Source organism: Mustela putorius, unplaced genomic scaffold (genome assembly GCF_011764305.1).
Source record: "Mustela putorius furo isolate JIRA1106 unplaced genomic scaffold, ASM1176430v1.1 tig00537227_pilon_pilon_pilon, whole genome shotgun sequence".
In the NCBI taxonomy this organism is placed as follows: Eukaryota; Metazoa; Chordata; class Mammalia; order Carnivora; family Mustelidae; genus Mustela; species Mustela putorius.
Genome location: NW_025422368.1, coordinates 19,296,012 through 19,309,110, shown reverse-complemented (window position 1 = coordinate 19,309,110; position 13,099 = coordinate 19,296,012). Strand labels below are relative to the sequence as shown.

Below are 13,099 nucleotides of genomic sequence, written 5' to 3'. Positions count from 1 at the left end.
TAGAGTCTGAACTTTAGAAATAGATTATGAAGGTTTTTCTAATAGTGCTGTTCAAATTTGTATAATACTTTAAACAGGTATAATAAAAATACAAAATACTAGGGAAAATTCTGGATGCTTCTTTTATAAGGTTAGTGTTAGTGGAAAGGGAGTGATTCCAGTTTGGAATCTAGCTCTGTCTGTGGGGAACACTTTTTAGTTCTATGATGTGTTGATGCCACCAGAGGGAGCTGTTGATAGCAAAGTCCTTGAATGAAAGGGAGTTGGGAGAGGGGGAGGGTTATAGCTAGTAAGCAAGCAGTTTGTTTATCTTTGAGACATAGGTTATTGCCTGGTCTATAATTTTTAATCTTACTGACCCCCTCACCCCCACCTCCCACACACAAACATTTCCCCTCTCCATGTTTCATTTCAGATTTTCTTCCTAATACATTGATGCTTTTCTGTGCTCAGTTTTTTTGCCCTGTTTTCATCCTACTAACATTTGTTACTATGTTTATATTTTCTCCTGTCTATAATGTTTTTGAAACTCTTCTTGTGTTAGAGTAACAAGTAGACTTCCTTGGCATGATATTTATTAACTGAGCTAGTTTTCATAAATCAATAGAAACTGCATTTAAAACCTAAATACTTCTATTTGGTTTGCTTTTATAATGAAGCCATAAAGATTTCCTTGTATTCATCTGGCTCATAGAGGTTTTGACAAACAGCAAAGAAGAGATACTGGCTTGTACTTAGCATTCAAGCTAATGTTGTTCATATTGTCTTATTAGAACACCTGGAGAGTGCAAGTTCTAACTCAGGTATACCAGCTGCACAGAGAGGTGAGTTTGTCTAATTAAGCAAGTAGTCACCAAAGGTGTGAAATTCTAGTGTGGTGGTGCATAAACATACAGACATTGTAGAAATGCACTGGACAGTGGAATAGACACCAAAACGTGACTTTATTGTAGTTAGAATGTATCTTTTAAAATACTAATTAAACTAATATTTACATTTTTAGCATTTTAATAGTTTCCCTGTTTCTAAAAATAAAATCTTAGCTCTTTAACATTTTTTTAGCTCAGTAATAGCAAAAGCTATTCTTTTGAAAAAGGAGAACTTGTTAGACTCCTACTTGCTTCCCCAGTCAGTGTCATCAGAAGCTTTGTTGCCAAAATCAGATGTGAAAACAGAATATTGACCAAAGTGACCTTTTGGCTTTCCTGTTACTGATGGTAGAAAGAATGGTAGAAAGATAAGTCAACTAGTGATTTTTAAAAAATGTATTCTTCAGCATTTGATTCTTATTATTTTTCTGATTTTCAGGGTAAAAACAGGGAAGTGAATTATTCACCAAGTTTGACTTATAAATTAAAGTCATAAAATATAAAGTTAACACATTGTAAAGTACAAAGAATGGGAAATAAAATTAGTTAAAGCAGTATATGGTCCTTTCACTGATATTCTGTTAGACTTTGCTTCTGTTTTCCCTAAGCAACCACACAACTATGACATCACCAAAAGCGCTCAGCCAGCTAACTGAGAACTTGGTTTTGGACAAATCAGTGTCTAAAGCTTGACTCTTTACTCTCTCTCATATCTGACTTGAAAAGGACCATTCTTTTTCTAAGTTACAGTTAAATTACATCATCAGAAGGAGTGTTATGACGAGTAAGAGACGTCACCCATATTTTTTCTTTGTTTTTTCTTTTGTTTTCTGTCTGTGTTTTCAGCAACGTCAGTTGATTACAGTTCCTTTGCAGACAGATGCAGCAGCTGGATAGAGCTCATTAAACTGAAAGCTCAGACCATAAGGCGCGGATCAATTAAGACAAGTAGGCGGATGTTTCTACCACATTATGATCTCAGAAGCATATCCCTGATTTCCCAGTGGTGAAGGCTAGACCTTACGAACCAGCAATAACATTGCCAATCAATCACGTACTGGAGTGTGAAAGCTGCAGATACTAATGGTCACTTAGCCAAAGTTATTAAAGGGCCTTTAGATTTGTTCATTTTAACTGTACAATTGTGTTTTCAAAATTTTACTTTTTGTGACGGTATTCTTCCAAGTGTATAGAGACTTTTGTCCCTTGAATGGAAGGAAATTGTGAGCTCTCTTATTGAAGAGATGGTCTTCCAGGACCCAAGCTACCATGTAATGATGGCATCTGCTAGTTTACTGACAGTGATACCCAGAGGGCTAAAAGAATGAGGTATTTCTGAGTAGAAAATAGCTAACTCTTATCTCACTGCTACAATCAGCATCATTACCTACATGTTCTTTATACTCCATGTGTTCTGGTAGAATCGGAGGTAAATGTATTTGAGTGAAAGAATTGACATTAAAAAGGAGGAAACGGTGTTTTGGAGGAAAGATCACAGGATATGAAACCAGACAGATCTGGTTTGGGATCCTATAAGTGTCGTTTTAATAGCTGTGTGACCTTGGACAAACTATTTAACTTCTCTGAGACTTAGTTTCCTCGTGTAAAATGGGGATAATAATACCTATATTGCTGGATTGTTGTAAGGATTAGATATATATACATATATACATATGTATGTCTGGCTTATGGTAGTTACTTATTAAGTGGTAGCTATTATTTATGTTACTTTATAAACAATCAATTTTGAGACAGCCAAGGTCATTGTTAAGTTTTTAAAATTGTGAGTTTGATCAAAATGGTTTGCAGAAGAAACCAATTACAACTAGTTAATGTAAGGTTTATCTACAAGTTGACAATGATGAAGTCGTCTGAAAAAGATGGAAAAAACTGCACTGGGAAATATAACAACTTTCACACTCTCTTTGTAATAATTTGTTCCTACAGCAGATAATTTTTAATGCTCTACCGCTTTTTCTTTTTCTTCACTTTATAACGATCATTGTGTGTGTAGCTGCACCGCATCAACATTTTCTTTTGCAGGAATGCCATTTTTCTTCCAAAAGAATTCCATTCCAGCATTTCCTCTTAAGTTTTTCTTTCTCTCTCTTTTTAATTGCATGCAGTGCATGATAATTTCTTTACTTTCATGACATTGCTTAGCCTCACAGACAGCTGAATGTTGTCACCACTTACTTGGAAACCTTAGGGAATAATTGAGTTACCAACACCCGATCTTAATGTTTTTTCTTCTTTCTCCAAATTTAGCTGTGACAGTTGAAAAAGCAAGTCCTATGGGTGAAGGAAATTTCCGGAACCGTTCAGCTCCACCTTGTGCAAATTCTACAGTTGGGGTTGTTAAGATGACACCTCTTTCTTTTATTCCTGGAGCGAAAATAACTAAATATCTTGGGATAATTAACATGTTTTTTATTCGGGAAACCACTTCTCTTCGTGAGGTAATTTTACAACATTGTTTTTGTGAATTTTCTGATTAAAGACAGTAGTAACAAACTGTCTTCAGATTGTTATTTCAGATTGTTATTACAATTTCGATTTATTATTTTTTGCCAAAGTAATCACAACACTCATGCACATACATACAACTTTTTTTTTTCCCAATAACCTGTATGGATTGATTCTAGATTAGACTTGCCAAATTTCATATAGCACTTAGTATTATCACAAGAGTTATGTTGGATTTAATTTCATTTATTATTAGAAATCCCAGATCCTCATTATATGATAAATAAAACAAGTAAATTTATCAATGTATGACTAGAGATTTAAAACAGCCTGAAATTTCAGCTTAGTTTTCTTAAGTAGTTATTTGTCTGAGATATATTTAAATAATAGTTTTTAAGGACTTATATTTAGAAATCATAGGGGACTAAATTATAGATAGGTGTCTATGGGGATAGTTTATAATTTTTTCCCCCTGAAAAAGAATTAAGCTGCTTGTTTTCTTTCCACCTCTCCAAAAGTACATGAGAATGCCATTTATTCAAATTCTTACCTCTTACTGGGTAACAGTAGTTACAGTGTTTTGATGTGGTCAAATTTAAGAATCACGGTCAGCCTATTATATCTGTAATTACACAGGAATTTAAACTCGAGAAAAAAATTGTATTTATATTGTATCTTATGTTATGAAATAAGACTAGAGCAAATACTGTGAATAGGGAAATTTTTTATTGAATAGGTATGAAACCCAATAAACTCTTCAGCAGTTTGTATTTTTTTAGAGTGTGTGCATTATAAAGATGACTTAACTCTGCTTTTTTCCCATTTTCTCTCCATTAACGTTTCTATACTTCCTTAGAAATAATAGCCATCATAATTTTTTTTTTTTTTTTCCCAAGTAGGCTCCATGCTGGGTGTGGAGCCCAACACGGGGCTTGAACTCATGACCCTGAGATCAAGACCTGAGCTGGGATCAAAAATCAGACTCTTAACCCCCTAGCCACCCAGGCGCCTTGGCCCTCATACTGTTTTTTTTTTTTAATATCATGCTCACCTGCCTGGGACAGTGCCTGGCAGAGTAGACATAGGTATTTTTGTGTCAATGAGGGAATGACTTCTGACAGAATGATTAGGTAGATGTTTCCTTTACGATAAATTAGTTTTAAATCATATTCTAATTGTGTTGAGATGGAGAAGACAGTATCTTAATATAGTCTCAAAATCCTTTGAGACTTTAATATAGAATTAAATTAGGTGACGCTTAAGCCCATTTAAGTCTGACAAGGAAAGTTGAGTGTGAGAAGCTGGTATAGATTGGTGAATTAACTTTTCAGTTGCTCTTAATAGTACATGGATATTGCATTATTTTAGTCCATAAAATTTTATCCCCTAAGTGCCTTCTCTACTACTTGAGCAGCCATACCCCAACATGTTGCTTCATAGTAGATTTCCCTTCAACAGAAATTTGTAATATTAACTGGATGGCATAATATCCCAAATGTATTCATTGTTTGCTAAGTTGTTACTTGCTTTCAATTATGTAATCTTTTAAGAATTACCCCTCCGTAGTTTCTGTTACTCTGCCATCAGAATTTTGAAGTTTAAAAGACAGGAGTAAACCAAATACAAGTAAAAGAAAAAAAAAATGTACTGAGCTGTGAACTGAGTAGGAGGTAGGCTGAAATACTCAATTCCTTAACTACAAAGAGAGCTACCTTTAGATAGCTACCTCTCTCTGGCTTTTTAATAAGGTGTGTTCTGGTCAAATGTTTTTTCTAACAGTGCATTAAATTTTGCCCTTAACTTCCAATTTAAAGTTTGAAATTTATTCCTAGACTGTGTAAAAGCTGCAGTAGAATTTGCGGAAAACTTAGGTTCTAAAGTATTTTAGGCTCTCAGTTAGACTTTGGTTTCTGTTTTATCTTTGAACACTGAAAACCTTCCATAACCTACTGGATTTCATTCCCTAACAAATATGTATGGAATGCTCAGTGTGTGCACCTGTTGAACTAGGTGTTAGCAAAGAGTTACGAGCAAAACAGATGGCGGTCTCTGACCTGATGGAATTTACAGTCTAGAGGAGTGGAGCCTGGTGAACATTCAACAAGTAATCATTAACTAATGTATAATTACTAGTGATAATAAGTAATATAAAGAAATACAACAGAGGCTATCAGAGGATATAACAGGGGGAACTTAATTTAGGTCTGAGAGTTAGGGAATGTTTCCCTGAGGAAATTACATATAAACAGGGACCTGAGGAATTGAGTAAGAATTATCCTGGAAAATTGGGTGAGGATCCATCAGGGACTTACCCTGCACAAAGAATCTGAGGCAGGAAAAGTGCTTGATAGGTTTGAGAAACTGGTAAAAAGGCAAGTGTAGTTGGAACATGCTTCGGAATGGGAGATACAGCAAGCAGACAAGTTTATTGGTTATATTTACCATCAGTTTCTGTGAGTGATAGGAATGATTTGATGGAGATATTGGAATTGGAGAAAGTTTGAATTCTTGCTCTGCCATTTTTTATTAGCTATGTGGTCATAGTCATGGGCATGTGACACATTTTCTGACATCACTTTCATCATCTGTAAAGTAAAGGGATAATCCCTATCACAGACATGTTCAGTGAAGGTTTGTTTGTTCATTCATGCAACAAATCCTGTTGCAAGGGAAATTAAAATGATCACCTATTATATTAAGATCATTTAAGATGTTTTAGTATAATTTGGCATTTTGTATAAATTCATGCATACAGTTAGATTTTCTTGTGTATTACTTGCTAGGAAGGAGGAGTCAGTGGTTTTCTCCATGCTTTTATTGCTGAAGTGTTTGCAATGGTGAGAGCTCATGTTGCTGCGTTAGGAGGGAATGCTGTTGTCTCCTACATAATGAAGCAGTGTGTCTTCATGGAGAATCCAAATAAAAACCAGGTGAGATGCAGTTACAAACTTCTATAAGTGAGGATTTCCCCCGTGGCTTTCCCATCTCCTACTGTCGCCCCACCCACCACCAAAGAGAACTGGTCTTCAGAACTTTTTGATTCTAGATGCTTAAAACATGTTTTAACAAATGTATTGATAAGTACGGTCATATATAGATCAGATGCTGTTTTCATATCCTGGGTATTCTTTTTTTTTTTAAAGGTTTTTATTTTTTTTATTTTTTTATTTGACAGACAGAGATCACAAATAGGCAGAGAGGCAGGCAGAGAGAGAGAGGAGGAAGCAGGCTCCCTGCTGAACAGAGAGCCCAATGAGGGGCCCGACCTCAGGACCCTGGGATCATGACCTGAGCCAAAGACAGAGGCTTTAACCCACTGAACCACCCAGGTGCCCCCATATCCTGGGTATTCTTAAATACCTTTGGAAGTTTTGCTCCTAAGTTACTGTGGAAGACACCCTTTAGTTTGGACTGTGATCTGTCCAGTTCTAACTACCATAGTGGTGAAGAGTATGTCCCAATTATTATTCCTCAAAAATAATTCTGTTAGTGGGGGCAAAGAATTGTTGCTTAGGATTAATTTTAGAATAAATTTCTTTTATCAGTATTTTTCATATAATAGCTTACTTTGAATTGTTAAAGTTTCCTTTAAAAATTAAAATTATCAATGGGGTTTTTTTGAATTTCCTTTCTTATGAATTACCTTCTTTTTTTTCCCCTTTGTTCATTTTTCTATTGTCTACCTTTTCGAAGTGACTTAAAAGCTTGTGCTTTTTCAGCTATGTAGCACCCCTAAAATAGCCTAAAACCATGAGCATATCTGTGAGTTGGTGATTGGACATTTCCTGTTGTTTGTATAGGCACAGTGTCTTATAAATGTAAGTGGTGATGCAGTGGTTTTTGTTCGTGAATCCGAATTAGAAGTGCTGTCAACTCAGCAGCCTACTGCCAACTGCCAGCCATCATGTCCTGGAGGAGAAGTTACAACCTGAAGTAAAGCAGAAAGGAAGAACTCAACTAAATGAAATTCATCTGTCACCATTGTTTTTTCCTTAATTATCTTACTGGATTTTTAAAAATGAACTTAATTTGAGATAATTAAGAAAGGAATGGTACATTATGAGTAGATTTGATTTGTCTGGAATTTCTAGGAGGCATGAGAATTTTAAAATCTTGATGTTTTGTTTGCCAGTCCTTGTCAGGCCCCATGGGATCTCAACTCCTCATTAAATTTGGGTAGATTTCTCAGAGAACTTAGCAGAGATGGAAGTTACTTGTAGTTTATGTTGACTTTAATAAAATCATACTTTGAAACAAAATGGTGAGATTATCAAGAAATTGTAATAGCTATCCTAATGTAATTGAGAGAAACTAAGCAAGAAATTTACAAATTGTCAATGCATTAAAAATCTGATTTGAGGAATGTGAGAAAATGGAGAAAAGTTTTAAAAACACTATGTGGGTTTCCTAATGTGTTTTATTTTGAGAACAACTGAATTTGGAATTCGGTAACAACTGAAAGGAAGCCATCTTTTAAAAACAAGTTAAAATTCTGCAGCTTGTATCCATACTCTGTCCTAACTGCTGTAAAAAAAAAAAAGTAATTTATTAGAGCCAGTGCCCTTCCATTGAAAGTTTTATTAATGTCTGTAAGGAGGGAGGAAAAATCTATGTAATCTTGTAACTGGCCAAATTTCGTTAGTGTTTAATTTGTCTAGAAGAGGCTTGGCTTCAACTGGAAAGAACTTTTGTTGACATAGTGAAAGTATGATTGATCTAGTAGGAGCATAAAATTATTTCTAATAGAATCATACTGCACTCCTACCAAATAAACAGAGTTACATCTTAGGGATTTTTGATGGTTAGTTAGATTGTATTTGGCATAGAATTTGGAAATGTAACTTGAATGTAAATATGCTGCAAAGTGTTGAATGTATACATAGAAATACTTTTTCTGTCAATGCCAAATACCTATTATAAATGAACCTTAAAAAGTACATTCCTCCTTTGCACAATAAAATTTCTTTATAAGACTTATGATTTTGCTCTTTCAGGATAACAAACCACCGTAAAGATTAGGAGTCATTTCCTTGTTATCACAGGTGTCAATATTTTTCTGTATTTTGTTTATAATTTTATTTTTTAAATAAAAAGTTTATAAACTGGAATATTCCCGAATCTCTTCTTTGCCTACTTTGTGTGGTGTAGTACTGCCATCCGATCACCTCCATTCATTCCTGCAGTCAGCAAACATCTGTTGGGCAGCTCCTAATCCTTGCGGCACTTTCATTGTCTTTGGTAGGTAGGTATTCACATTGTGAATTCACATTGAATGTATTCACATTCAACAACTACTGTATGCCTACTAGATATTAGATCCCAGGGCACAGTTTTAGACAGTGAACAAAACACACAAGTTCCTATGATCATGGAGCTCGTTTTCAGTGGCTACACAAGTAAGTTGTAAACTGTGCTGTGTGTGTGTGTGTGTGTGTGTGTACACACACTATACATACTATACATATATGTGTGGTGTATATATATGTATGTTTATATATGTATATATATATGTTTATGTCTTGTGTGTGTATATATACATATATACGTTCGTGTGTATACAGATATACGTATGTATATATGTATATACCCGCACTCACACACTAAAACAATTGCTAATGCTTACTGAATGCTTACTATATACCAGGTAGTATAATAAATAACTATATATATATTTTAATGATTTTATTTTTTTGTCAGAGAGCACAAGGAGGGGCAGCAGCAGGCAGAGGGCGGAGGAGACTGACTCCTTGCTGAGCAAGGAGCCTGATCCAGGACTGGATCCCAGGATCCTGAAATGATGACTGAGCCAAAGTCAGATGCATAGCAGACTGAGTCACCCAGGCACCCCAAACATTATTACTAATTCTTGAACATTAAAGTAGCTGGGTGGCATTAGCTCCATTTGGTATGAACAATTGTATACTTAACAGAGGCCTGGGCTGATTTCTAAAAAAAGCTGGAATTTCCTTAATTACTCAGGCTTGCTCTGTTGGCTCACATGAGCCATTTGCTCATGTGCTCTACCTTTGAAGCATAATTAGCCCAGGCCAAGAGGGGCTCCTTCCAGAAAAGTTCATGTTGCCCTATACCCCAAACGCTACTGCTTATTCCTTTGTGTGGATTCCCTCAAAAAACGATCATTTTTACAGATGTGCTGGGACTTAGTACTCACTCTTTTGGAAACACTGAGGCCAATTTTAGTATTTATAACATGCCTCATATGTATCTCTCTCATTCGTTATTGCTGCCCCAAGGGTCAGCTACAAAACTTAACCAATGTTAGATTTGTTAACTGCACCATCCCACTTCTACCTCCTCCTCTTTCCGAATCCATTGCCGTCTGGCTTCCAACTCCTCTGCCCTTTGTATGTCAATGACACAAGTACTGGATTGCAGTATTACATTGCAATTTTGATTAATGTATAGATGGGATCATATACACAATTTTAAAAAGAATGGCTTTATTTTTTTTTATCTTTTGGCCTGGCTTTCTTCTCTTTTCCATCACATCTCCATTAATCTTCTAAAGAGTTCTAATTTACAATTGATAAAATTAATCGATGTACAGTTCAAGGGGCTATGACAAATGGCTTCAGTTGTGTAACCAAGGTAAAGAACATTCCCATCACACAAGAGAACATTTATCTCTCTCTCTCTCTCACACACACACACATGGACATACATTAAAACACATTTCCATCACCCCAGGAGGTTTCCCTTCTGTCCTGTAAATGGGATCTTGTGTTTTGTTGTTGTTTTGTTTTGTTTTTACAGATTTTATTTGAGGGACACCCAGGTGGCTCAGTTGGTTGAGGGCCTGCCTTTGGCTCAGATCATAATCTCGAAATCCTGGGTTCGAGTCCTCATCAGACTCCTGGCTCAGTGGGGAGTCTGCTTCTCCCTCTGCCATTCCCCCTATGTATGCTCTCTTTCTATAAATAAAATCTTAAAAAAAAGATTTTATTTATTTGAGAGAGAGACAGCACAAAAGAGAGAACATGAGAAGGTGGGGGGAGTGGGAGAAGCAGGGGCCCTGCGTGGAACTTGATTCCAGGATCCTGGGATCACGATCTGAACCAAAGGCAGCCACTTAACTGACTGAGCCACCTGGGTGCTCCAGGATCTTGTGCTTGACAACTTTCACTTAGTGTAATGATTTCGGTGCAACTACATGTGGACAACACTTTTGTCTGTTATGACTAGAGTGATTTTTAAAATTCAGTTAGCACTTTTCGGTGAAAACTGAATTCCTATTCTTTGGAGTTTTCCTTTTCTTGTTGATAATTTGCCATGTGTGTGACAAAGTTTCCCCTTATTTTGTTGTCCACCAACATAGTTTATTTTACCTTTTTATCATATCCAAACATTTAATTTTATTATGAACAATATGACTATGACTATCTTTTCTTTCTTAGATTCCCTTAATTAAGATGATCTCCCCTTGATTTTTTGGTTACCTTGAAGGTTCACCAAACATGTCCTGAATTGCTCTCATCTCAATGGCTCCTCACCAAACTTATTTCTTACCAGATAAATGCCAGTCTTAGCTTGAGTCAGATACCTGAGGGAGATCCAAAGCCTAAACCTTTCTACTACACCACCCAATTTCAGGGAACAAGATGCATAAAGGTGAGGAGGCATGAAAATGTATGTGATATGAAAGTAACACATTTATTTACAAACAGTTTAATAGTTTCTTTTTCTCCAGAGGAGGATTTTTCACAGAGTACTTTGAGAATCTGATCTAAACTCTGGAACTTTTCCCCAGAGAAATAAGCAAATCCTTGATATTCTGCATACTTATTCAGAAAGTTTATTGAAACGTTGAAATCCCTTCACTGACCCCGACTTGAATCAATGGAGGAGAATAAAGAACCAGGCTGAAGTAGAGGTTAGGAATGATCAGGTAAATGCTATCCTAAAAATTTGCCTTTTCCGCAGTAGGAAAGTCAAATTTTTAAGATTAGATTTTTAAATATTAAAAAAACCCAGGGGTGTCTGGCTAGTTCAGTTGGTGGAGTGTATGAGTCTTGATCTTGGGGTTGTGGGTTTGGGCCCCACGTTGAGTGTGGAGATTACTTAAAAATAAAAAATCTTTGAAACAAAAACCCCACCAATGTATCTATGGTAGGCAGAATAATCCCACCCCCTCGAAGACGTCCGCAGCCTAATTTTTAGAACCTGTGACTATATCACCTTACAGGACAAAAAGGACTTTGCAGATGTGATCAGAGTTAAAGACCTGGAGATGAGGAAATTATCTATGGTTATCTTCAAGGGTCCTAGAATCTAATCTTCCTCGAAAGTGGAAGAGAAAGGTTTCAAAGAGTAGGTTAGAGAGATTCTATGAGAGATGGACTCAATCTGCTTTTGAGGGCTTTGAAGAAGGAAGAAGGGAGCAGTTGAGAAACGTGGGTAGCCTTATACTCCAGGAACAGCCCTCAGCTGACAGCTAGCAAGAAAACAGGGATCTCCGTTCTATAACTGAGTTTTAACAACTCAAACGGGCAAGGAGATCAATTCTCCCTTAGAGCCTCCAGAAAAGACCAGAGCCCTACTCATGGCTTGATTTTAGCCTTGTGAGACCCATATCAGGTTTCTGACTTATGCAACTGTAAGATAATAAACTTGTTGAAGCCACTAAGCTGGCAATAGTTTGTCATGGAAGCAATAGAAAATGAATACAAAGTTCTTATAAATTTAAACTACGCCCATATCTAAAGTTGCAATATTTATGGTAATATGAAATCCTTCACAAACTCAGGATATAAGTACAGTCCTTTTATTTTTCTAATGAGTTTTTTTTTGAATACCCAGCCTATTAGGATAAATCCAGAATGTCCCACCTTTGAGGTCGTCTCCACTTCTAATACTGTTCAAGAACTGTAGGGGCTCAATGCAGTCCCCAGGACTTCAAGGCAGCTTCCCCACCCAAGCTCTGCGGAACACTCTTACCTTTGCTTCTCACTGCCACATGATGTCGCTGTTGGAATGGACTCCGCACAAACGGACCGCGCGGGTCTCCCGCAGTAATGACGCCAATTTAGCCAAGACTCCTGCAAAGGTTTGCTTGATTCCTGCAAAGCTTTGCTTGATTCTTTAGCAGATTGTCCTATTTCCTCCATGCCTACGTACACCATCTAAGGAAGCCTGCCAAGTTTCAGTTCCTAGTGCTCAAGCCAGCTGCCAATGGAGTCGTGAGAGTTTCCTATAAATTCTAGATATCAGAGGTTGGTTTGTTTAAAATACATATTTTGCAGACATTTTCTCTCAGTCTGTGACTTATTTTGCATTTCTCAAACATTGTCTTTTGGGGGAACAGAAATTTCTAATTTTTTAGAAAAGATTTTATGTGTTTATTTGACACAGAGAGAGCACCAGTAGGGGGAGTGAGTGAGAGACAGAGAGGCAGGCTCCTCCTGGAGAAGGAAGGCCCAGGCCACGCAGGGCCAGATTCCAGGACCCCAGTATCATGACCTGAGCGGAAGGCTGAGCCTTAACCAACTGAGCCACCCGAGCCCCATATATGTTTTAATTTTGAAAAAGTCTACTTTTTTTTTTTCTTTTGTGGTTTGCGCTTTCTGTGTTCTAAGAAATTTATGCCTAACCTTACATTGTGAAGATTTTCTAGAAATTTCAGATTTTGGCTTTTCTTTTTTAGGTACATGATCATTTCAAGTTACATTTTGTATATGATATGAGGTTTGGGTTAAAACTCTTCCCCTTTCTGCGCATGGATGTCCATGTGCAAATTGCTCCAACAC

General features: G+C 36.7%; 1 protein-coding gene across 22 annotated transcripts in view; it reads left to right on the top strand.

Moving 5' to 3' along the window:
- The window catches only part of C2CD5 (C2 calcium dependent domain containing 5), a 98,020-nt gene extending 89,577 nt beyond the window's left edge, over positions 1-8,443 (top strand). For 9 of the 22 annotated variants that reach the window (XM_013047563.2, XM_004775981.3, XM_004775980.3 and 6 more), the window contains 5 exons: positions 774-824; positions 1,716-1,817; positions 3,138-3,328; positions 6,119-6,265; positions 7,136-8,443. In XM_013047563.2, the coding sequence (XP_012903017.1) occupies positions 774-824; positions 1,716-1,817; positions 3,138-3,328; positions 6,119-6,265; positions 7,136-7,267 (623 nt within the window). In that variant the 3' untranslated portion in view covers positions 7,268-8,443. The remainder of the gene's footprint in view (positions 1-773; positions 825-1,715; positions 1,818-3,137; positions 3,329-6,118; positions 6,266-7,135) is intronic. The other 13 variants (XM_045073443.1, XM_045073442.1, XM_045073446.1 and 10 more) reach the window with 4 other exon arrangements.
- Positions 8,444-13,099: the final 4,656 nt, after the last annotated feature.